Source organism: Hipposideros armiger, unplaced genomic scaffold, assembly GCF_001890085.2.
Source record: "Hipposideros armiger isolate ML-2016 unplaced genomic scaffold, ASM189008v1 scaffold_380, whole genome shotgun sequence".
In the NCBI taxonomy this organism is placed as follows: Eukaryota; Metazoa; Chordata; class Mammalia; order Chiroptera; family Hipposideridae; genus Hipposideros; species Hipposideros armiger.
In genome coordinates, this window is record NW_017731730.1 from 2,806 (window position 1) to 26,626 (window position 23,821).

At 55.9% G+C, this 23,821-nt stretch overlaps 2 protein-coding genes across 2 annotated transcripts in view; one reads left to right on the forward strand and one right to left on the reverse strand.

Annotated features, from left to right (window-relative positions):
- Positions 1-176: 176 nt before the first annotated feature.
- Positions 177-14,499, forward strand: LOC109393489 (deleted in lung and esophageal cancer protein 1-like). The gene is made up of 18 exons (XM_019662766.1): positions 177-404; positions 1,045-1,155; positions 2,090-2,220; positions 2,727-2,918; positions 3,817-3,887; positions 4,324-4,475; positions 6,287-6,402; positions 6,924-6,994; positions 9,601-9,803; positions 9,893-9,994; positions 10,081-10,206; positions 10,314-10,408; positions 10,641-10,725; positions 10,902-11,114; positions 12,343-12,504; positions 13,533-13,686; positions 13,941-14,064; positions 14,148-14,499. The coding sequence occupies exons 1-18, from the start codon at positions 177-179 to the stop codon at positions 14,302-14,304; spliced, it is 2,493 nt and encodes an 830-aa protein (XP_019518311.1). The 3' UTR covers positions 14,305-14,499.
- A 56-nt stretch (positions 14,500-14,555) lies between these two features.
- The window catches only part of ACAA1 (acetyl-CoA acyltransferase 1), a 9,728-nt gene continuing 462 nt past the window's right edge, over positions 14,556-23,821 (reverse strand). Inside the window, exons 2-12 of the mRNA XM_019662767.1 lie at positions 23,589-23,682; positions 22,592-22,649; positions 20,600-20,679; positions 20,254-20,296; positions 18,334-18,432; positions 17,344-17,424; positions 16,062-16,252; positions 15,752-15,931; positions 15,458-15,513; positions 15,205-15,350; positions 14,556-14,896 (exon numbers count right to left, since the gene is read on the reverse strand). Of these exons, the coding sequence (XP_019518312.1) occupies positions 14,821-14,896; positions 15,205-15,350; positions 15,458-15,513; positions 15,752-15,931; positions 16,062-16,252; positions 17,344-17,424; positions 18,334-18,432; positions 20,254-20,296; positions 20,600-20,679; positions 22,592-22,649; positions 23,589-23,682 (1,104 nt within the window). The 3' untranslated portion in view covers positions 14,556-14,820. The remainder of the gene's footprint in view (positions 14,897-15,204; positions 15,351-15,457; positions 15,514-15,751; positions 15,932-16,061; positions 16,253-17,343; positions 17,425-18,333; positions 18,433-20,253; positions 20,297-20,599; positions 20,680-22,591; positions 22,650-23,588; positions 23,683-23,821) is intronic.

Here is a 23,821-nt window from a genome sequence, read left to right on the forward strand (position 1 = left end):
ATGTGGGATCCAAACCGGGGTCCTCTGGCATCCCAAGTCAGCTCTTAACCAATGCGCCACTCGGCCGGCCCTGATTTGTTTTTGTATGTTGATTTTGTACCCTATCACTTTGCTGACTCATTAGGTCTAGGAGTTGTTAGAAAATAGATTGCTTGGAATTTTCTACATAGACCATCATGTCATCTACAAATAGGGACAGTTTTATTTCTTGTTTTCTGATCAGCATGCCTTTCATTTCATTGTGCCCCAGCTACCTCCCAGTGTATGCCGAGGTACAGGAGCCCCACGTGTACCTGCAGAGCAGCCAGGTGGAGCTCAGCAATCTCTACCTGGGCGTGCCCATGAAGGCAACCATCACACTCATCAACGGCACACTCCTGCCCACCCAGTTCCACTGGGGCATGGTGAGTGTGCCCGCACTGTCGGCACCAAGTCTGCAGCCCTCAGCACCAGAGGCCCATGTGGAGGGGGACATTGCCCTGAAGGCGCCCCCCAGAACAGATGCTCAGCCTCCCTCTGTCCCACAGTGCCCAGAAAAGCTGGGCTCCTCCAAGGAGCCGCACATCTGGTCTGGCTTTTCCTTGCCGTGCTTTCAGAGAATCTCAGTTCCCCTCCTGAGAAGGAGTCTGTGGTGCACACAGCTAGACCTCCCACCCAGCATGGCCCGTGACAAGTCCATGCAGCTGTTGGGAGCCCAGCTGGGGCTCTGGCCCTGGGGCTGACTGGAGCCTGCTCTGCATGCCATGGGAGATGGGCCGACATTCCTGTGTAGCAGAGGCAGCTGCCTTCTCTCCATCACCCTGGGCCTCCCAGGGCAGTTTGTTTAGTCCAGGCAACCTTCGACAGGTGTGAAGTCCATGTGGGGTCAGGGAGGACTGGTGAGGGGACCTGTGGTTTATCCCCATCCTGCTGGTGGTCCTGCTCTGGGCCCCCAGTCTTCCAACCTCCAGCAGAGCATGCAGCAGTGCTGAGCACTCGTCCTGGACCCCGGGTCCATCCTGGGAGCCCAGCACATGATAATAGGCCCATCCATATGTCCTCCAGCTCCTGGGGCACCAAGCAAGCTTCTGCACAGCAAAAGTCTCCCCCAGATGTGGCACCCTGGGCCCCAATGAGGAGTTCCAGCTCAGTCTGGAGTTGACTGCTCATACCCAGGTGAGTAGGGGTGTGAGGGGGCCTGAGGGACTGGGAAGACACCCTGCAACTGTCTGTGTCCTTGCCGGCAGGGAGGTCTGCCTCCAGGCCCACTCCTGGTTTTTGTGACTGGGGAAGAGTTTTCTTGCACTTGGATATGGGGTCCCCATTCCTGTGAGGCCCGTTCTTTAGGGACACAAAGTCAGGAAGCCTGGAGCAGGCCTGAAACCCATTGGCCACATCTAGACTTTGGCACCAACTGTAACCTTCCCCAGGCCATTTTCTGTGGCCAAAGGTGGGCCCATCTTTCCAGTTTGCCCAGAGATCCTGAGCAGAGCTGCTGCTTACGGCAGGCCCTGTGCTGGGTGCTGCTGGGGTGGCCAACTGGCAGCCAGGTTCCTCCTAAGCAGGGCACAACTTCTCCGTGGTGCCGCCCACAGGAAGGCATGTGAAGAAGAAACTTCTTCCTATGGAGACTTGCAGACCCAGGTCCCAGTTCCTCACTGGCAAACATGGGGACAGTGGGCTTTCTTACATAGCTTAGCCTGAGCTCTAGGGTGACAGACAGATGGGCCCAGGCCTGGCACGGAGCAGACCTCACTCAGGAGGGTTTGACTTCTGTGGTAGCAGCTTCATCAGAATAAATGTGTGGCTCTTCCAGAGGCCCACGGTGAGGGTCTCCCTTCACATGGGAGTGCCGAGGTATTTGGATCAGACACAGCCAGGAGTCCTGAGGAAGGGGCCAAGGCTCCTGGGGCAGGGTGCGGGCCGACAGGCTGGGCCTGTGGGTGGTGGCTCACTGGAGGGACTGGGGAGCCCTTCCACAGAGAGCCTGGACAGAAGTCAAGAACTACAGCAACCACCTGTGCTGGGGAAGACCGTCTGAGGCCCATCTTCTGAGGCTCAGCCCTGGGACTTACCTGTGCTAATGTGCCCCTGATGGGCTTTCTTATAGGAAGAGCTGACCGATCTGGCCCTCCCTTGTACCGTGTCAGGCATGAAGGAGCCACTGGTTCTGGGCATTTCTGGGAAACCCCAGGGACTGCAAGTGGCCATCGCCATCTTGGAAGAGGGCCCTGATAGAAGGTGAGCCCAGGGCTGGGGCCAGGACCTGAGTGCTGAGGTGACCATATGAAGGACCAGCATTGCCCTGTGGTACCAGCCCCCTTCCAGCTGATTCCTACAACCAGGAAGCAGCCACAGAGTTATTGTGGTTTCTCGCCACCTCTGTGGGAACAGATCCCTCTACCCCGTCCTTACCCTCTGTGTGGGCTTTCCCCCAACACTTGGAGGCATGGTGTCCAGGCAGGTAGGGGATGACTAGGGACAGGGCTGTAGGGACCTTGGACTTTTCCTCACGAGCCCCAGCAACTGGGAGACAAGCCAGTCTGCCCCTGGCCAGGGAGAGTTTGTGAAGTTTGAGGCCAGTTATGGGCTGACAAGAAGGGTGCACCTGTGGGGTGGCAGCTTGATGAGGCTTGAGCCCGAGGATGAAGGCTGGTTTCTAGTCAGCTCTCACACCCCCACCGAAGGTGGCTCACTGGGCAAGACCAAGGGTGGCTTGTAACCTAGTGTCCATGGGCACCGGGCAGTGTTCCCAGCACAGAGCTGTGGCCAGGCCACAAGGAGGAGCTCAACCTGGACTTTGGCTCAACGGTGCCACTGAGGACCTGCGTGAATCGCCAGCTCATCCTGACCAATCACTCCCCGATACAGACCCTTTTCACCCTCAAGTTTGAGTACTTCGGGAGCCCTCAAAATAGCCGGCGCCAAAAACCATGCCTGTAAGTCTGGTTTCTTTCAGAGGCAGCAACCGGGGAGGACGTGACCAGGAGGGGTTTGCCCCATTGGGCCTGTGTGGCTTAGGTGGCCAGAGGCTGGTGGGCGTGGGGAGTGGGGGGATGTGTTTTCATAGGAGACATGGGGAAAGGCGGAGAGGGAGTGGTTCCTGCTGCCCTCCTCCAAGACCCTGAGAGGCCTGGGATTGTGGCCCCTTCTCCTCGGCCTGGCCTGCTTGGATGGAGGGCTTCTGACAGACCAGGCAGTATTTAGGACCGTGGATGAGGGAGAAGCTATTGGAGGTGAGGGGACTGTGGGGACAGAGATGTGGCGGTGAGGCATTTTGCAAAGCTGTAACTTGAAATCAGCCATAGGGAAAGTATTTACACCACTGAAATTGACAGTTTAGCAGCGCACCACTACAAACACCTTACCGCCAAATTGCCTAACACGGGGGGCCCACCTTAAAAACCACCGTTGTGGGTAGTGGGGAGCCCCTAACAGTTTCTAAGCTATAAACTTTCCAGTCCAGAAAAGTTAATGTGCACTCGCTGCTGGACAGATCTCAGCAGGAAAGATTGGAAACGGGCCTGTTGCAGAAATCTGGGCAAGAGACGGGGAGTCCGGGTGGGCTTGCATCCCGGGGTCACCCAGGAACAGAGCCTGAGGGTAGGGGGAGGCAATCTGTGGGGCTGGTGAGTGGCTTTGGGTGGCGGGTGATGTAGCAAGAGTGAAGATCAGAGAAGGAGGTGGAGACCTGACCAGCTCACCCTTGGGAGGATCAGGCCGGGCCACCTTCCTCCGCTGGGCATCTGCTGGGATGCTGGTTGCCAGGGGAGGTGGCTCAGGTCTGAGGGAAGGCCCAGATGGCTTGATGCTATTTCTCTGTCCCACCTGGTAAAGCCCCGACGTGTCTCCTGCCCTGCTGAAGACAGCGAGGATTCGTAAGCAGTTGGCCAGGCGAGAGCAGCTGGGTAAGAGCACCAGGGCGGGCACTGAGCCCAGACCTGGCCAGAGTGGGATTTTCCGTGGCCTTCTGAGGATGTGGGACACCTGCTGCAGGGAGGGGACCCTGACCACCTCAGTGTCTTTTCTAGCAAGGTCCCTGAGGTGGCCGTGGCTCTCCACCTGACAGCACATTTCTTTTAAATGAGGCCACCTCCTTGCTAGGGCATAAGGCGCATGCACAGGACCTGGATTTGATTTGGGATGGGCAGCGGCTCAGGAAGGAGGGCTTCCACTGGGGCCTGGCTCCACGGGCTGGAGCTGAGGGAGGCTGGTCCCTGGACTCTGGGCTCCCAGGAAGAGGGTTTGTTTCACTGGACCTAGGAGAGGCTGTAGGGTGGCTTGTCTACAGTGCCTTGCTGACTCCTGAAGGTCCTGAAACCCCCTTTTTGGCTTTCCCCCCAGATTTTATGGAAAGCATGTTGTCTCATGGGAAAGGAGCAGCCTTCTTTCCCCACCTTTCCCAGGGCGTGTTGGGGCCCCACCAGCAGCTACGTGTCAACATCACAGGATGTGCGAACATGTGGGGCGAGTACTGGGACAACCTCATCTGCACGGTAAGGGCTTCCCTGTGGGGAATGGCCTGGGGTGCAGGGAAACCTGACCCTGGCCCTCACCTTCAGGCTCTCCCTTCCCCAACACCTGGCCCCCAGCCTCTCAAATCTCACTGAGTAGAAAGATGATGCCCAAGGAGCTGGGGACGGGCATTCTCATATGCAGCCACCGCTGGGATTTAGGCAGGAAGCAACCTCACAAACAGTGGAACCGCCCACACCTTTTCCTGTGAGGCCCTGTGAGGCTGGGACCACACTGAGGAGGACAGAGGAATCAGAGAGGCTGCCTACCTGGGCTAGGACCCCAGGACCTGGGGGCGGGGATGGGGGAATGGGGGTGGTGGTAGGGGCAGGGGGGCCGGGTAAGTGTGGAGAGACAGTAACATCCCCCCAGAGCCAAATCCTCATCTAGCCCTCAGTGCATTCATTCGTTCTCCCATCAGTCATTCATTTACTCACTATTCAGCATGAATTGAGCACCTACTGTGTATGGGTTGTTGTGTGGTCCACTGAATTGTGGAGGATACAGGGATGAATAAGATAACAGATGATACCAACAAGGAGCTCCCGGTTTAATATGGAGGGGTGAGACATGTATATTCTGCACTATTTAGTTATGGCACAGAAGATTTTCATGAGCTATTTAGCATACCGGACAGGTTAATTATAGCAGATGTTTGCTTTCTATTGTTTGTATTACGTATGACAAAGGGTTGAGCACCTTAATGTACCAAGAGTGCTTAACTCACAATAAGCTGGGGGGGTGGGGGCAAAGCACCCAGGGCAGGCAAAGGATTTGAACAGGTAATTCAGGAATGACAGATTCAGGTGACCGGTGAACATATAAAATATGTCACCATTACGGGTAACTAAACTCACACTGAAATACCAGGTTTGGTAAGAGTCACAAGGTTTAAAAGTTGTGCGTGGAGGTGCGGGGGGAAGCGTGCTCTCCTGCACTGCAGACACGGGGTGGGAAGTGTGTGCCGCCCCGTGCAGGCCCTTTTGCCACGTGCTGGGCACACACATTTAAAGTTTCCCCAAGGAAAGACGTGGATATGTGAACAAATACCTTCGTACCAGGTCTCCTTTTCTTCTCAGCATAGTTTACAGTGGGGCAGGGGGAGGGGAGGAGCGGGGGAGCACAACCTAAGCATCCATGTCCATCAGTAGAAGAGTTGATAAAAATATGGGCTTGGATATTTCGCACAGCCCTTTAAATGACACTGTAAACCTTCATTAGTAAAATTATCATTATGTTGTGAAAAGAAAAGATTACCAAAACAAAAGCATGCCTCGGATGCTCCTCATTTATGTCTCTGTTTTATGTACAGAAGTCTATCTAGACATTTGCACACGAAAATATTGACAGTGAGTCATGCTGCAGGGTGTAGGATTATTGGTGATTATCACACTCTATATTTTAATTTAAAAAAACCACCATGTATTACTTTTTATTAGCAGAGAGAAATAATAAAGTTCTTTCCATTTCAAAGCTACAGAAATGTGATCAGAAGGGCCAGAAGAGGCCAAAGATGGTCGGGCTGGGAGACCTGTGCAGGTCTCGGGCTGGGCAGGAGAGCCGAGACACAGGGAAGGGTAGGGACGCCAGGGCTGGGAGGCCAGGCAGCCCCATGCCTTTGGGGTATCTGGGGTGAGCATCAGACAGTGGGGAGTGAGTCTGGGCTCAGCTCGGACCAAGCTGTGGAGAGCTTGGGCTGGCTGGAGAAGGAAGGGACTTGCATAGAGGAAATGAGCCAGGGAAGGTGGTGGCAGCTGGTGACAAGAGTGACAGAGGTTTGGCGTGTTTGCAGGTGGGAGACTTGCCTCCATCAGTCATCCCGGTGCACATGGCAGTGGTGGGCTGCCCCATCAGCTCCATGAGGACCAACTACACCACTGACCCGTTCCAGAAGGAGCCTGTCATCAGGTGCCCCACCCCCAGCTTCCTCCTCTGCCCCCTTGAAACCCTCTGGCGGCCTTGTTGCTCTTCAACTGACCCAGGGCTACTTGGTGCCACCCAGCAAGAAAGCCACAGGACAGGGTTGCCCTGGAGGGGAGAGGCCTCAGGGGACATGGCTGCTACCTGCACACCTCAGAAGGCTTTTGGGGGACAGAAGTAGCAAGTAGTCAGTGTGGCCTGAGGTTCGTGCCAGGCCTGGGACCCCTCACACCAACTGAGGTGGGATCTGTCGGGTGCTCAGTGTGGTTGTAGGGTGGGGGGAAGGGTGTTACCAGGGCAGTGAGCAGCCCTGGGTCACAGTTCACCAGGCACTACGTGGGGAAGGCCTCCAAGCCCTGGGCCTTGGGGACTCCAGGATGAAGACAGACCACTGTGGCGCCTCCTCCCTGCCTGAGTCCCAGCCCCAGCCATCCTATCTGAAGTAACCCTCCCTGCCTGCAAGGTGTGTGCTGGCTGTGGCTGAGCTCAGCCTGCTCTCCTGCCTCCAGGTTCAGCACCCAGGTCTCTGGAGGAGATAGAGTTACCCGGATCCTTCGCCTGCATAACTCCAGCCCCTGTGGTGAGATGCTCACGGGATAAATTTGGGCTCTCACTACAGGCTGTGCCATGGGTAGGCCAGGCTGGGAGGGAAGATGGGGCTGGGGAATCTGATGGCCCATGACCAGGACCCAGGAGTCCAGGTGGCCTGTGATTACTGAGGGAGGCCCCTGAGGGCCAAGGTGGGGAGTGACTAAGCCAGATGGGTGTTTTCAGAGACAGCCACTTATATCCTTGAGGACAGGACTTGGCCTTGCCCAACCCAGGGTCTCCCAGTGTCCCTGGGGCCACAGATGCCCTGCTCTTATCGAGGACAGACACTTGCAGGGGACACCGTTTCTCATTCCTTTAGCCAGCAGCATCTGAGCTACATGCCTGGCGCTGTGCATGTTGCTGGGGATACAGAGGGAACAGGACAGCTAGGCGTCTGCTGAGTGGCTTCTGTCCTGATGGGCAGGACAGACTGTGGGCTGCTAGCGTGTTGAGTGCGTTGAGGGTAACCACAGGGGAAGGCCAGACTACTGGGGACTGTATCAAGGGGCCCAGGCTCCCCTGTGGAGGCGCTCAGGCTGAGTACAGGTGGAAGGGCCAGCCCACTGGGCCGGGGGGAGCCTATAGGGATGAAAAGTGTCTGGGCCATAGGAAGAGTTGTGGCCAGCGCAGAACCAGTCAGAGCTTCCCAGTGAGGGCCAAGGCTGGGCCGCCTCAGACCAACTGAACCAGAGTCTCTAGGGGCAGGGCCTGGGCACTGGGGTTTTTAAGCTCTTCTGGTGATTTTCAGGAATGTATAGCTGGGCAAGAGAACTGCCATTCTGTGAGATCTTGCTGATTTTTGTCTACTAGATCTGTGCAATTATATCTTTATCACATGCCATAATTTGATGTCTTTATCAAGCTCTCCTGGCATTTCCAGTAGTTTTATGTTTTTAGCTGTTCTGTTGTTAGGTGCACTTGAGAACAACATCTTCATAAATGATGCCTTTTTTCATCCTGTAATGTTCCTCGTTGTCCCCGTCAGTGCTTAAATCCCCCCTCGCCTTATATTAACGTTGCTACCCTGGTCGCGTGTTGGCATCGGCCTGGTATCTCTTCACCCACCCCTCTGTTTTCACCCTTTGTGACTGTGATGTGTGTTTCTTTGTAAACAGCAGAGAGCTGAGCTTTCTAAAAACACAACCTGCCTTGCCAACAGGTGGCGGGATGGCTCAGCTAAAAAAAAAAAAAAAACACAACCTGCCATCCTCTGTCTTTTAAGAGGAAAAGTCAATAAATCTATATATTTCTTTCTTCTTGTTTTATCATTTATTTTAATTTTTCTACTTTTTTTTCATTTTGCTTTTTGTGACTTGATTCTGTTTTCCCTTTGTTTCATTGGGAATTTCTCTTCTACTTTCCTTTAGTGGGTGCCTTCCCTACCTTGGGGCTCATCATCACATGTACATTTCTCTGTCTTTACTTGAAAGTGAGATTGTCCACTGAATTTCAGGGTATAGAGGTCATGGGTGGCCTTCGGTGGGAGTGATTTGGTGGCTGTAAGAGGCAGGTGCCAGGTAATAATCCTAAGAAATGCAAGACCGGGAACCTTGGGTGTGTGTCCCTCAGGGCGGAGCCTGTGACTCAGAAGTTAACTGGGGAGTGGATAAGAGCTGAGGAGGGGAGGTGACGATGGACAATTTGTCCTAGGATCTTGCCATGAAAGGGAGAGAGGAGGCGGTCCTAGAAAGGTCAACTGGCAGAGGGACGCTTGTTTAAGGTGGGGGGAACCTCACCTTGTAATAAGTGCTGTTGGGAAGCAGCTATGAGGGAGGGGAGACTGGACATGTCTGGTCCCAGAAAAGAGGGGCGGGGAAGAGATTGAAGGCAGGAGGGAGATGGGATCAGTGCAGACAGATGTGGGGGTGGGGGTGGGACAGGACTTCCGGGACTTCCTGATTTGGGGCCTTCTGGGAGGGGAGATGGGGCCACCAGCTGAGTGTCAGGGAAGCAGTGGTGTCAGAGGGGAAAAGCAGGGAAGATGTGACAGTCATGGTGCAGGTTGGCAAGGAGAGCTTAGTACAAAATGGAGGGATGGACAGAGCGGGGGCACAGTTTATATGGGGGGCAGTTTTATGGGTGTGGCAAGCTGTTTGGAAAGTGGGGCGCTTTATCCAATGGGGTCCAGAGAGTCAGTTCAGTTCATTAAGGGTTAGGTTTTGCCAGGTGGGCAGAAGGATGGGGGCAAAGGGAGATTTGAGAATCCTGGTAAGACAAGTTGACATGGTGGCCCCCAAAGACTAACCTGGCTGGGGAAGGAAGTGAATGCAGACAGGGGCTGATGGAGGGGGAGAAGGTAGGGAATACAGGAGTTGGAGGGCCCAAGGAGCTGGGGAGAGCATGGAGTGCCTGGATTCGTGCGTTTGGACCTGGAGGGCTGAGGGTAATAGAGCCAGATGGCATAGAACTGTGGATTTTTTTTTTAAAAAAACAAGAATTGCCTGGAAGTGGCATTAGAGAGGAAGTGAGGCCCCCCTCCACACTGAGTATGGGAGAACCGGCAGCCTCTAAGGGCCTGCAGGGAGGTGGGGGTGTTGGGAAGATCCATCTGCTGCTTCCTTATTCCTCGCCTTTCTCCCCCCACATCTGCCCCAGACATCCGCCTGGACTGGAAGACCTATGCTCTGGATGACAGGGAGGACCGGCTGGTGGATCTGCTGGTGTTTTATGGGCCACCTTTCCCGCTGCAGGACCGAGCAGGAAATGACCTGTGCTCTGAGACCTCCGAGGGCAGCAGCTCCTTCCAGCCCCCAAGGCTCTCTAACGAGTCGGTGTCCAGCCATGAAGCTGCCCAGTCTGTGAGAAGGGGGGCCAGGGTGGGCTGGCAGACCAGCTGTAGCCAGTGGGCCTTGAGCCTGTATGAGCCTCGGTGACATCTTGATGACAGGTGGAGAGCAGCTCCAGTAACTCAAAGATCATCTCGGTCATCCTGCAGGGGCATGAGGGAGTGCCCTGTGACCATCTGTACCGTGTCAGCCCCAAGCAGGTGGTGAGTTGGGGCAGGCAGAGCTGGGAGCTGCCTCGCAGAGTCCCCACTGGCCTGGGGCAGTGCTGAGGCTACTGTGCCTGTGCCAGGAGGTCCCTGCAGGGGGCAGCAGCACCATCTCCATCTCCTTCACACCCATGGTCCTTGGCCCCGACATCCTGCACAAGGTGAAGTGTATTGGCTACGCCCTGGGCTTCATGAGCTTGGACAACGAGGTGAGCCCTCCTGGCCTAGGGTAGAGCCACAGCCACTGCCTCTCTCCTGGGTAGCACACTGCCTGCCCATCCCAAAGACCGCCACTAATCAGGCTTGGGCTTGGTAGGTGGAAAGGGAGCTTCCAGGGAGGAGGCGGCGCCTGCAGGACTTTGCGGTGGGACCCCTGAGGCTGGACCTGCATAGCTACGTGAGGCATGCACAGTGAGTTGGCTGGGCTGCCTGGCCTCCCTCCTCCATCGCCCTGTGGGGAGTACCCTTACTGGGCACTAGTGGGGACCAGACAGGGTTCTGGGAGCAAGATGACAGGAATGGGATAGAGGAGAAGCCAGCAAGTGAGCCCAGGGAAAGGCTGGCCAGGACCAGATAAGCAGAGTGGGCACAACCAAGAGGCCCCAGAAGCCCAGCCTGACCCCCTGATGCCCGTTGCTGGCAGCCTAAGTGTGGAGCTGGACTACGACGGCGGCATGGACTTCTGGCTCCAGGCCAGTGACCTCATCCCTGAGCAGCCCTGTTCTGGGGTGAGTGTGCTGTACCCCCTGGCCCCGCCAATGTGCCTGGACCTCAGATGTCCCTATAGGCCCTTCTGGGGCACATGTCTTATAGTCTGAGTCCCCTTCCCCAACACCAAGAGCCATGGGCTTGAGGAGAGGGGAGATATGTACCCTCAGCCTCCCCCATCTCTGTGGCCACCCAGGTGCTGAGTGAGCTGGTGACCACCCACCACCTGAAGCTGACCAACACCACGGACATCCCACACTACTTCCGGCTCCTGGTCTCCAGGCCCTTCTCTGTTTCTCAAGATGAAACTAGCTGCAGCCACCGAGCTGGCCCCGGCAGGGAGCAGGAGTGTGAGGAGTCGGCAGCAGGGGCCAAGCAGCTGGTGCTCCACCCGCAGGACAACATGCTGGTCAGTGGAGGGTTCTGTGGGCCTCACCCTGGATGGCCCACTCCCCTGCAGCCACCTTCCTCTTACATACATACACACACGTGTAAGGACTACATACTTCATACCACCCTCACGTTGCTATGCACACACAGATATGTGTACCCAAACTGCACGTTTGAACCCCCCCCCCACGCCCTGTGCATTTACGGGCAGTCAGGAGCAAACTCATTAGACACCCCATTTCCAGCAAACACCAGCCCCCTGCACAGGTGGCTTACACATGCAGATAGGACCAAACATATCAGTGTGAGCACACATGAGTCCCAGACACAGCAGACCCCTCTCCTCTGCCAAGGTCCTGGTCATGGCCGAGGCATTCCCATGAGCACCTCCATTTTGCACACAGACGTGCCCTCACGCAGGGTTTGTGCCCGGCTCGGGTGAGTTCAAGGTTTGATTGCCATCTTTCCATCAACGTAAGGCACCCCAGGTGCCACAGTGACTTTCCCTCTGCTGATGGGGGTCTCAGTGGGAACATGAATGTCTGCCTCGTTTGGTTTCTGAGGCATCTGGAATGAGGACAGGTCACAGGCCATGTGGGTGGTTGGCTGTGTGCACCTCCATGTCTGCACTGTGGGCTCTTGGATGTGCACAGTCAGGCCCAGGTCAGCCAGCCATGCTGGGTCCCCCACCCCCTCCTAACCCTGTCCTGCTTCCTTGTCTCCTCCCTCCTCTCTGAAGGGCTTGCCTTTATGCTGCTGTTCCTTAGAGCTCCGCTAGGCCCTCGCCCCTCTCTGCACACTCCGGGGTCATCTCAGCTACTTCCAGAGCTTCACTGAGAAGTCTCTTTCAAAATGTTCACTTCGGTATAGGTGTACTGAGTGCCTGCCATGTGCCAGTGCCAGGGCCTCTGACTCCTGACCCGAACTCTCTCCCAAACAAATTCCCAGTCTCCCTCCCCACCCAGTCCTGCCCACACCTGCGCCTCCTTTTAGTGGTGGCATTTTATCTCAGCAAATAACACCACCCTCCCCCTTGGCCAACCCGGACCTCTGGCACGCCTCGTCCTTGGCTCCTCTGACCAGCCAGCCACCAAGCCGTCTGCTGCAGGCTGAGGTGGGGCAGGGCTGAGCCGGGACCTTGTCGGGCCTGCTGGGGCCGTCCGAGGGCAGGAGGATGCAGCTCCAGGTGGGAAAGCTACCGCCTGCCTTTAGTGGCCTGAGGTGATGGCTTGTCCACATCTGCTCAGGTGAACGTGTCCTTCTCGCTATCCCTGGAGCTGCTCTCCTATCAGAGGCTCCCAGCTGACCAGATGCTGCCCGGAGTAGACATTCAACAGAGCGCGAGTGGAGAGAGAGAGATGGTGTTTACCCAGAATCTGCTCCTGGAGTACGCCAACCAGACCACTCAGGTGAGTCCTGGGACTGCTGCACATGCTGAGGGTGGTGGAACTCTGTTCTGGTGGGGTGAAAGGACAAGCCCTGGCAGGGCCCTTAGAATAAGAGGAGCCCCAGCCCCTGCCCTGAGGGCCATCTGCCATGGAAGAGGCCTTGCACATGGAGAGATGAGAGTCCTCCATCCTTGTCTTAGGAGCTCAGAGCAGGTAAGGGGCTATACAGTGAAAAGTCAGGGAAGGCTTCCTGGAAGAGGTGGCATGTGAAGCCTTCTATTTAATCAGTTTAATGAAGAGAGAAGGGAAACTACATTCAAAGTCAGGAAGAGGGAATGGCCTGATGTGTGGGGACAGTAGCACCTGAGGCAGCTGAGGGATGACTCTTGGGCTCGTGTGGGGCTTTGGGCACCAGGGTGAGCACCCCAGGCCTAGTTCTGTGGACTGTGGCAGACCACAGGACTGTGGTGTGGAGCTGAGCTGGAGAGGCCAAGGCAGGCAGGGGCCCAGCCGGAAGGTGCAGGTGAAGAATGGGAAGGAATGGCCTAGGGGTCGGATTCCAGAGGCCAAAAGGATTTGAGCACTGGAGCCAGGCGGGCCCTCCAGCTTGGTACTTGGGCTGCTGCTGTACAAATATGTACAAATATGGCAGTGCCTGAGGGTGACGTGGGGGTGGGGGAGGGGTGCTGCCAGGAGCTAGGGCAGTCAGGGCACAGGTGGGGTCTGTCAAGAGAAGGTGAGATGGCCCAGAGCCCATCTGGGAGGGGGAAGGCAGGGCGCCCAACCAGGCAGCAGAGACCAGAGCCTAATCAGGGCAGGGGTGGCAGGGGGCCTTCCTGGCCCTTTACCTGCTCAGAATCCCACCAGCAGCCTCTGGCTTTAGATGGTGGCGCCCCTTCCACCCACCATGGTGCTGCCTGTGTGCTCCTTAGGAGTGTCAGTGCTTGCAGTCCGCAGGGCCTATGTGTCCCTGAGACCTTGGCTCACAGCCTAGCAGGAATGGGCAAGACCACCTGGTCCCCGCCAAGTTAAAGGCTCTGTCCCCGTAGGTGGTGCCCCTGCGGGCCACTGTGGCCATGCCCGAGCTGCAGCTCTCCACTAGCTGGGTGGACTTCGGGACCTGCTTTGTGAACCAGGGGCGGGTCCGGGACGTCTACCTGATGAACCTGAGCAGCTGCCGGAGCTACTGGGCTGTGCTGATGGGTATGTCATGCCCTCCTGTCTGCCCACTGCTCCTGTGTGGCTGGGCTAGGACCTCCAGGAAGGGGCCAGTGTTCCCTATCCATCTAAGCTAGCTCCCCAGGGCTAGTGCCACCTGGGAACCCCTACAGAGATGGCTAGCTCCCCAATCCCAGGCGACCTGCAGGGTTGCCCACCAGAGATTGGGGCGAGGAGACTTGCTGGGGCAGAGCATGGAACTGCGTGCCTTCATGTGTGCTCCCTTACCCTCGGCGCAGGCCAGCAGGAGCCAGACAAGGACCAAGTGGCCTTCAGCGTCTCCCCAAGCAGTGGACTGCTGGAAGCACGACCAGTCAATGCACCTCCACCCTTCATCACCCTGCAGGTTCTCTTCACGGCCAGGTACGGCCAGTCCCTCTGAGCCGCCCCATCACTGCCCGCCGGCCCAGAGCTGCTTCCTAACCTCAGCTCCCTGTGGCCCACAGGAGCAGTGAGCTGTATGAGTCCACGCTGGTGGTAGAAGGTGTGCTCGGTGAGAAGACCTGCACCCTGCAGCTCCGGGGCCAAGGCTCTTACGACGAGAGATATGTATTACCTGCCAGTTCTGAGGCTCTGCCCTCAGATCCCCAGCGTTGGCAATAAACATGGCCCAGAGCTACAGAACAGGGGCACACACTGGAGAACCTCTGGGCGGCTCCTGGGATGGAGGGACCCCCTACCATGGCATTGGTCAGCCTAGACCCTGCGTTTACATCCTCAGAGCTAATATAAAGCATAGGCCATGTCACCGGGGAGACCACGGCAGTTAAGAATCAGCACTCAGGTTGCGCAGAGGCAAGACCAAGACCAGCACAGCAAGAAACGGCGCTTGGGGTAAAGCGCGGCCACCAAGATAAGCTGACACGCATTTATTGTGTCCACTGCACTCATCATCCAGGAGGCCTGTTTCCCAGGAATTACACAGTAGCCTTTGTGGCCTGGGTGACCCAGTGCCTCACCCACTCCCGTACTGTATCATCAATGTTCACATTTTCCAAATTAGCTGAAGTGCCTTGATTTGCCCATTGCTGCCCCCAGTGCTGAATTTTCCCATATGGCATCGTATCTGTAGTGTTGCTTTCTAGCCTCCAGGGCAGGACTGTCTGGGAAGCGCCTCAGTCAGTTTCCAGTGTATTCAAAGACAGCAGCAGCTCCCATTCCAGTCCCGATGCACATGGACACCACCCCGTATGCCCTGCGGAAGCAACACTGTGTTGGCTGGGTGAAAGCACAAAGGAGGGAGGCCCCACCACCAAGCTCTCCCCAGACCAGGCTGAGCTGGGTGGACCAAGGCCTTCATGGGCACAGAGGATGCAAATCTACAGACATGCGGTTGGTTCCCTGACTGCCCGCCTGGAGCACACACATGGTGGCAGATGCCTGTGTAGGCCAGGGTGCCCTTCACAGCTGGCCCTCAGAGAAAACGGAAGCCACACCCCTGCATCCTCAGAGAGCGTGTGTGTATGCATCTCCCACGACACCCCCATAGGGAGCCAGCCTCACCTCTTCTTGCGGCGCCTCAGCTCATTAAGCAGCGTGATCACCTGTCGAGCCCCAGTGCAGCCCAGTGGGTGGCCCAAGGCCACAGCACCCCCCAAAGGGTTGACCTTCTCAGGGGGGAGTCCTAGCTTCTCCACACAGTAGACGGCCTGAAAGGAGGCAGAGCATCAGCTACAGCTCCTTCCCTGGTCCCCTGCACCACCGGCTCCAACTGGGCTGCCTAGGGCCCAGGCAACGTAGAGAAACAAAGGCTCACCTGACTTGCAAAGGCCTCGTTGATCTCAAAGATGTCCACGTCATGTATTGTCAGCCCTGCAGGCAGGGGGCAAAGACCTGAGCTGACCCCGTGGCCCCTTACCTCTGCCTGTTCCACATGAATGAGCGGGTGTTGGCTGTGGGGTCAGGAAGGGCTTGGGGTAGGGGTGCTAGTCTGCTCCCCCTTCACTCTGCAGCACCCACAGGACCACCCCCTTCTGGCAACAACAGCATGACAGGCAGAAGTTAAGACCCAGATGGGATCCAGATCTAGGCTGTGAAGCAGCCACCTTACCTGCTTTTTCCAAAGCTACAGGGATGGCATAGGCAGGTCCAATGCCCATGATGTCAGGCGGGACCCCAACCACTGCATAGGACCTCAGGACCCCAATGATGGGAAGACCCAGCTCTTCTGCCTTGGACCTCCGGGCCAGCAGGATAGCAGCTGCCCCATCACTCACCTGGCTAGAGTTTCCTAGAGGCAAATCACAGGGGTAAGGAGGCCTCCCATGTCCACCTTGCCTGGGGCGGGGGGTCCAAGCTCCCAGAGAGCACTTAGCATGGACACGGCCCCTTCCTTTCCCCTACCCCCAGCCTAGTCTTACCAGCTGTGGTAGTGCCGCCCTTCTTGAAGGAAGGCTTCAGTTTGGCCAGGCCCTCCATGGTGGTACTTGGGCGGATACCCTCATCCTGGACCACGGTGATAGTCCTCTCGGTGCCCTTGTCATCATTGACCGTGGTGGTCACAGGCACAATCTCAGCTTGGAAACAGCCCTTGCTCTGGGCTCTGGCTGCCCTGCCAGCACCATGGACAGCCAGGCTCAGGCTCCCTTCCTTTCTGGGGCCCCTCCACTGCCTCCACCCCCTGCCTGCGGGGGCAGACACGCAAGCTCAGACTGCTAAATGCTGGGATACGCTCACCTCGGAGCTGAGGGACGGATGTGGGTTCCCCACCATCCCCACCTGACCCTGGGAGGCCCAAAGCCTCCTGGTGTCTTCTTTGCCATCAGCCTCAGATCCTGACCAATCCCAACCTTGAAGGGAGGAGGAGGCAGAGAGGTGGTGGCTCCCCCCTGAGCCTGTCACCAAACAGGGACTAAGCCTGCTTGGTTCTCTATGCCAAACTGATGATGGAAGCCCTGGGATATTTATTCTGGGTTCTGCCAACTTTTCTATTTGATCCCAATGGCTCAATTGCATCCGTTCCCCAGTGTTTGCTTATTTAAAATAACATACTAAACTACCAGATGAATCTTAGTATTGAAACAGTGTAAAAGCACAAAGCATTTTCAGGTGATCTTGTAATAATCATTATATGCATTTCCATGGGAGGAACCCACAGCTTTCACCAAATTCTCAAGGGTTACTTGACCCTAGTGCATCAGAGAAGCCTACCTGGCTGGATACTACGTCCTCTCTGGGCAGCTGGGGCTTGTCCAGAGGCCTGAACCCCTGGGGTTCTTCTGATGTAATCCCCAGCCCCTGCCTCAGGATGCTACCCCAGACCAAGGAGTGGTTCAGAAGCTGGGGTGCCAGGGTCCCCAGCAATGCTGGCCCCAAACTCCAGGCTATCCAGAGGAGGCCCTGCCTTCCACTGTCTAACTACCAAACCACAGCAATTAGAGACAACACCTAGCCTTCATTACACCCCGCAATGAGTAGATGGGGAAACTGAGGTCCACCAGGGAGAAGACACTCAGGGTGAACAGAGAGGAGTAGGGCATGGAAGTATTAACAAGGCACAGCAGCCCTGGCCCCTGTTCACCTCTCCCTCCTGGGACGCTTGGAAAGCTTTCGCTGCTTCTCTGTGGCCTGAGGACAGCTCAAAAGTCAGCCTCAAAACCTCACTCTCCGCCTGTTAAACGCCCCGCCCCAAACAGCACTCACTTTTGCTGGGAAGCCAGTGCAAAGGCATCCTGCTTCTCCCGCGAAATACTGAACCGCTCCGCTACGTTCTCCGAGGTTATCCTAGAAGATAAACAGCAACAGTGTGGGTGAGGGAACCGGCCAGTCTGCGAGCCATGCTATGGTCTGGGCCCCAGGGCTGTAGGCAGGGGTGGGCAGGAAAGCCAGTCCATGCCACAGAGACAGTAGTGACGACTCAGGGTGGAATGCAGGGGCACAGACAGGGAGCCACCCAGAACCTGGGAAGCTCATCCACCAGAGACTAGAAACGAGACAGATGAGGGTATGGGTGGGGCACTAACTGGCCAGCTTCTATGCCTCAGGAAAGCTGCTTTAATGTGGGAGCTGAGGACTTGAATCCCCTCTGGGAAGGCCTCACCTAGGCTTTCTGCTCACCATGGTTGGCACCTACGCTCATCTCGGGAACCCAGAGCCGCGGCTAGGCCTTCCAGCCTGGGCTTCCGGCTTTATAGGCTACCCTTGGAGGTATGGTCGCTGGATGTGGAGGCAGCCAGGGCACTGCCCCTCTCTGAACCTCAAGTGGAGCCAGGACTCCTTGCCCACGGACCCTGGGAGCTCAGTGACGCTCACAGGAGCGCTACGGTACTGTGCGAACACAACACACTTTTGATGCTGCATCTCACGGGGCCAAGTTCCCTTAGCAGCATGTCCGGTAACCGAAAGCTTCCCATTTCCCCAACTTTCCAGGCCTCCAAGGCTTTGGGGTACAGCTGCCATCATCCCTGTGTGACTGAGCCCCTCAGGGTAGGCGTGACAGGCTGGGCCACGGTTGGGAAGTCAGGGGCAGCATCAAGTCCCATCCCCAGAGTCCCTGCAGAGCAGACCAAGCCCGAAAGCAGGAGGCCTGGGTTGGCACCGCCCATCACAAGATGGTCCAAGTTCCCATGCCCCTGCTCCAGGCCAGGCAGGGAGCTGAGGGGCCACAGGCACACCGAGCTACAGGACACTCACCCCATAGGAATCAGGCAATCTCTGGCACTGTCCTTCTCCACCAGGCGCGAAGTAATATTTCCAGGGTTCCCTCTGTCAGCCAGGGACATGGACTCCACCCTGAGGAGGAGGTAATCACTAGCAAGACCCCCCCCCCCCAGGGAAAGCTGTGCATCTGGCAAGTGCTGCTTAATAGCCAGGGAGCCCAGGGCAGGGCACTGGCCAGCAAGGTGGAGCTGGGGGTGCAGGGCTGCTGAGCTCTGCCTCTGCCTCCACCCCCACCCCACACTCCGGGGCAGGGCCATGCATCCCTAAGGTAGCTGCGCCTGCAGCCCGTCAGCCTAGTGTCAGCTACAGAGGGGGAAACATCTCCAACAAGCCAGGGCCCTGCCTTCAGAGATCACAGATTCAGAGCAGAAAAGAAATAAGTATTTTAAAAGCTGCAGATCAAAGAGCGATGTGACCTGCATAGACAAGGAGGTGGTAAGAGCTGCAGGAAGGTGAGATCTCAGTTTAGTGTGGTCAAAAGGGGCTTGGAGGAGGCAGGGGACCATACGGCCTCAAGGGATGATAACATACAAACTTGACGGAATAGTTTTCTTGTGTCCACTGTTTTAAAAACTTTTTCAGGTATCAGAGTGCTTCAAACAGTGTCAGTCACATGATGTATGCCCTAGAATGCTAGCTGTTATCACTCAATTTAACTTTACCAGTTTCAACAGGTCCAAGGTAGTTATCACCGCTTTATAGATGAGGACGCTGAGGCCCAAAGGCTGAGTAACTTGTCCATGGCCACTCAGCTGGGATCTAAATTTAGGTCGTCTGGCCCCAGAGCCCACTCCCAACTAGGATGCCCTGGGCTACTCTTCATGATCAAAGCCTACAGGAGACAGTCAGCCTGTGATGAGGGGGACAGTCCTGGCCCAGACCCTTAATACCATAGTAACATGGTCTTTAACCTGCTTGGGGACTCAGATCCCCTTTAAGAAACTCATGAAGGCTCCAGCCTTCTCCTCCAGTTTACCCCCACTCCTCCGTCCCCTAGTACGCTAGAGGAACATGACAGACTGATTAGAGAGCAGACTGGGCAGTGGCCCTTGCCCAGTCAAAGTCCCTGCAGCATGGTCTTTGGCTTTATTACAGCTGCAGACACAAGGCAGGACAACCCAGTGCCATTTGGCACAGCCCTGAGATGGCCTAGCAATGTTTCCAGTCTAGAAACGCTATAAAGAGGAACTGAAAGGCAGAGGGAGCAAGCCCTGGAGCTGCTCGCCACCCTGGACCTGCCAAAGCCCTCGCGTGGCCTGCCCTCCCAGCACCAGATGCCCACCCAAGCCTGGGCCCCAGTGCCCTTACCCTCTCTGGAGGCACTGCCCAATACAACTTCTGCAGCTCCATAGGCTGCAGCCAAAGATGGAGCGGCAGCTGACAGTGACCGAACCACGCAGATCTGACCATGCCGCTCAGAACCCAGGGGGCAGCCAGAAGTTGCCACCTTGGCCCAGGGGAGGGGTCCAATGAATAAACTAGTTACATAGTAGGCAGCTGTCCTTGGCTTCAGGGAACCAAAACTGCACCTTCTCTCTCAGCAGCAGCATGAATCAACTAGGGCCACAGAAGAGAACCCAAGAGCTATCTTTTTTCTTAATGCTTGGCCACATTTTCCAGCCTACCAGACTTCCAAGAATGAAAGCTTTTAAAAGCCAACTTCCTCTCCCCATTAGTGCTGAGAGGTCTGAGCAATTCCTGAGCAGCCAGAGCTGGGGGCTACTTCTAAGCTGAATTTGTAGGAATTCTCTAACCCTCTCCCAGTCAGCTGCCCAAAGGGGCTAATCCTAAAGGGGACAATCCTGAAATCATGGCCTCTGAGAACTTAGGAGGTGAGTATTAGTTGTATTGTTACAAGCTGGTGAATAAGCTCTGGCAGAAAGAAATTCTTACCCACAAGCCATGCCAATGTCATAACACCCATTTCTGATGCCACCTGCAACAAAAGCATTTCATAAACATCCTTCAACAGGGTCTATCTGTTCTGGAAACAGGGGGGCCTCTTCCCCACCTGGTCTCTAAGTGGGACTCAGCCCCAGCCTCAGAAATGGAAGCCCCAGGAAATGTCCAGAAAAGGCTGGAGATAGCGGCAAGGGGTTCTCCTTATGTTTCCATGGTTAGGGTCCTCTCAGAAGTCCTTACTGCTTGCCCAGTAGAGAGTGACTTTGCTGACCCAAACTCATGGAGCCCGGACTAAGGCCAGGCTGTAGCAATGGGAACCCACCCAGTCACAACTTACCAGCTATGTTGGCCACTGCCTGGAGCCCTGAAGAACACTGTCTATTGACAGCCGACAAAGGTACAGTCTCTGGGATGTCACTGAAACAGAAGGTGACACCATAGAGTCAGTCCCTCTCCCCTACCAGGCTCTCCCATCTCACAGAAAGCAGGCTGTGTTCCTGGCCAATAGGACTGCCCCATCGGGGGGTACAGAGACCAGGGGAACAAAGCCAACAGCCCTGACCCCTACTCCAGGCCAGATAATATACTGGGCAGACCCCATCTCTACAGGCGCTTGCTCCCCAGGGCCCCAGAAGCACATGCCCTCCCATCCTGTGGCTTTCCTCGACCAAGGCCAAGCACAGGCCAAGGGCAAGGGAAGGCTGGTTAGGCCACAGCGATCCTCTTCCTCTCCCTTTGAAGATTCAGAAATGAAAACTATACATCTCTGTTTCCCCCAAAGAACAGAGAAGAGGACCTACTGCTGGGACAGAACCAGACGAAAGAAATGTCTAAAGGATGAGGCCAGAAATACCTTTACTCTTCAGCCGTACTAATAACCACATGGCTGAACCTTTCTGTCTCCCTTCTCTCTGGGAAGCCTGCTCCCAGCTGGTCAAAGAACCTGATGTGTACCAGGTGTTCTGACATCCCTTGTTCTGGTGGGCTCCCCGAGGCTCCCACCCTGGTCTCCAACCTGGAAGGGTGGGGCTGCCCCTCCTGATGTAACCTGCCCTGGCCAAGGGTACAAAGCCCTGGGGAGCTCAGGGAAATCAAAGAACTCTGGCGATTCTGGTGTGCAGCCAGGGCTGGGACCACCTTAGCCAGTGCCCAGGCCAGGCTCTTCTGAGACCCTATCATGTGGATCGCCGCCTAGGCCCGTGCAGCCTATTTAATCCTTCCCAGGTTCCCTAACTCCCTACTGCCTAGTTACCACCTCGCCACCCAACCCACCAGGTGTTCGCTAAACACTAAGTACAAGACACGACCTGAAGGATGCTGACATGCTTATGATACAGTGCCCTAGAGGACACCCAACCAACACACGAAAAGTAACTCAACGAGCAGAGACTGAAATAATAAAGCAAGATGCCAAAGCACGTCACAAGGAAGCACATGGCTAGCTACTGGAGAGGCAGAGGCACTCAATTTAAGCCTGGGCGCTCGGGCAAGTCAGGCCAAAATGGTGACACTGTGTTTGGGCAAGGTTTAGCGAGGGCAGAGGGAGGAGGTAGGGACAGCACTCCAAGGGGACAGGATGACCGGCGTAGGAAACAGCAGGCAGACAGTCTGGCTGAAAGACGAAGGGTCAAGGCGAGGCAGCAGCTGGGAGATAAGGCAGAAGGGAAGTCTGGAGCCAGATCCCGGGAGTCCTGAACTCCAGGCTAAGCAGCCTGAACCTCTCCTAGTCCCTAGAGGTTTTCCCAGTGTTCCTGTTCCTTCGCTAGCTAATGTTCCCATTATTTCTTCTCTATACAGCTGGGAGTACAAACAGAACTAAGTGGTTAGCACATCTACACGCGAGGATGATTGAAGCACTCCTCCTTTGTCTTAGGACAGCAAGCGGTGAAGGGCAAGTTTACCAGGGTCCTCCTCAGGGTTCTGCCCTGTCCCCAAGATGCTGCTGACAGGATATGCCTGGAGGTCCCAGCTTGCTCAGCTGAAAAAAAGCTCATTGTCACCCTTGAGTGTTCCTACCTGGTTATATACCTGGCAAAAGAGGACAGTCCGTCCAGTACTTACAAAAAGCAAGCCACAAGCTGACGTGGCTAAAAATCATGTCACAGAGGTCTTCTGCTCTAGTCCCAGAGCCTGTTTGTCCTGGCTCAGCGCCAGGTAACACATGCTCCCTTCAAATTAGGGGAAAGTACAGTTCACAAGAGTGGGTGCCCAGGGCCCTGGCGGCCTCCAGGTCTGGTGTCCACCCTGATATCCCCCATCAACAGGTGGAGGCCTGAGCCCACCCAAGAGTCAAAATAGCCAACCCAGAGCTAGAACTGTTAAAATTTACCTCAGAAACTGGGCAATTCGGCCCATGACTGCCCCGGCCCCTGGCTGAAGCACATTTCCTGTGGACAACAATACTTTATTCAGTGCGAGGTGGTGGTCTGGGCACTAAGGTACAGCTGTGAATAGCAGAGAGGGGACATTCCAGATCTTTCTTCAGAAACATACGCCCTCAGCAGGTTCACTTGAGTCTCTGGAATTTCAAGGTCTGGAGCAGGGGGAACCAGCTATTCAGCAGTTCGTCCTGGTCATACACTAGACCCAGCCCCAGATCAACACACACTGGGCAGGCTGCCTGCCTTTAAGGATAATACGGAAAGGAAGAAAAGATGCCATGCAAAGTCTGAAGCCGAATGAACCAGTTCTGTCGGTTCGTGGAGATGAGTGCAAATGTACACCTCCGCGGGTGTCCTCGGCCAATCTCGGCTTCCCTCGTAGGTGGAACAGATTCCCCAACTAGAGGTGGCACCTACGGTATTTGACAAGACTCTTGCCACATTACGGTGTTGTGTTTTGAGGCTAGAGGACTGGGGGTGGGGAAAAAGGGGTGGACTGAAGGTCAAGAGGTCTGGATTCAGATCCCAAGTTCTGTGGCAAATTCCCCAGGCCTCAGTTTTTCTATCTGTAAGTGAGGGATTGAACTAGATGATTTTTTTATGTTCTAAAAAATAGAACTGTGGCAGAAACAGGATGTCAGGATCTGGAGAGAACCCTATAGTCTCCTGTCTCCTAGGGTGTCAAGTACCCTGGCGTTGGGCTGTCTGTCACTTGAGAGCTCTGCTTTCTACCATACTTAATATGCAGCATGTGGTTGGAGGGGCAGGAAAGTGCCCGGGGGCGGGGACGGAATCTAGCCCTAAAGACACAAATTCAACTGCGTGACATTCCCCTCAGTGAAAACACCTGGCAAGTGCCTGGAGCACAGGGAGGTGCTTGAGGAGAGTTTTGGCGGGATAGGGCTGCTAAGGGGACCCAGCGTAGGGCCTGGGTAGCGAGCTCACCAACGCAGATGTCTCCTAGCTGGGTCGGGCTCAGGTTCACGTCCCGGAGAACCGCAGTCATGACCGCCGAGAGAAGCTCGTCGGGGGTGGTGTCCTGCAGCGGGAAGGGCGTCCGCGGTGAGCCCAGGCCGGCGGCGCACGAAGTCCCAGGACCCCTGCTACCCGCCCCCACTCCCACCCCAGAGCTCACAGCTCGGAAACCGAGCCGAGGGGAACGGAGCAGAGGAGCCATC

Bases quoted from the DNA above. Each gene is read 5' to 3' on its own strand.
- LOC109393489 (XM_019662766.1), top strand. From the start codon at position 177: ATGTCATCTACAAATAGGGACAGTTTTATTTCTTGTTTTCTGATCAGC. The intron at 6,403-6,923 runs GTGCCCCACCCC...TCCTGCCTCCAG, and splicing joins CAGAAGGAGCCTGTCATCAG to GTTCAGCACCCAGGTCTCTG. The intron at 10,409-10,640 runs GTGAGTTGGCTG...CGTTGCTGGCAG, and splicing joins AGCTACGTGAGGCATGCACA to CCTAAGTGTGGAGCTGGACT.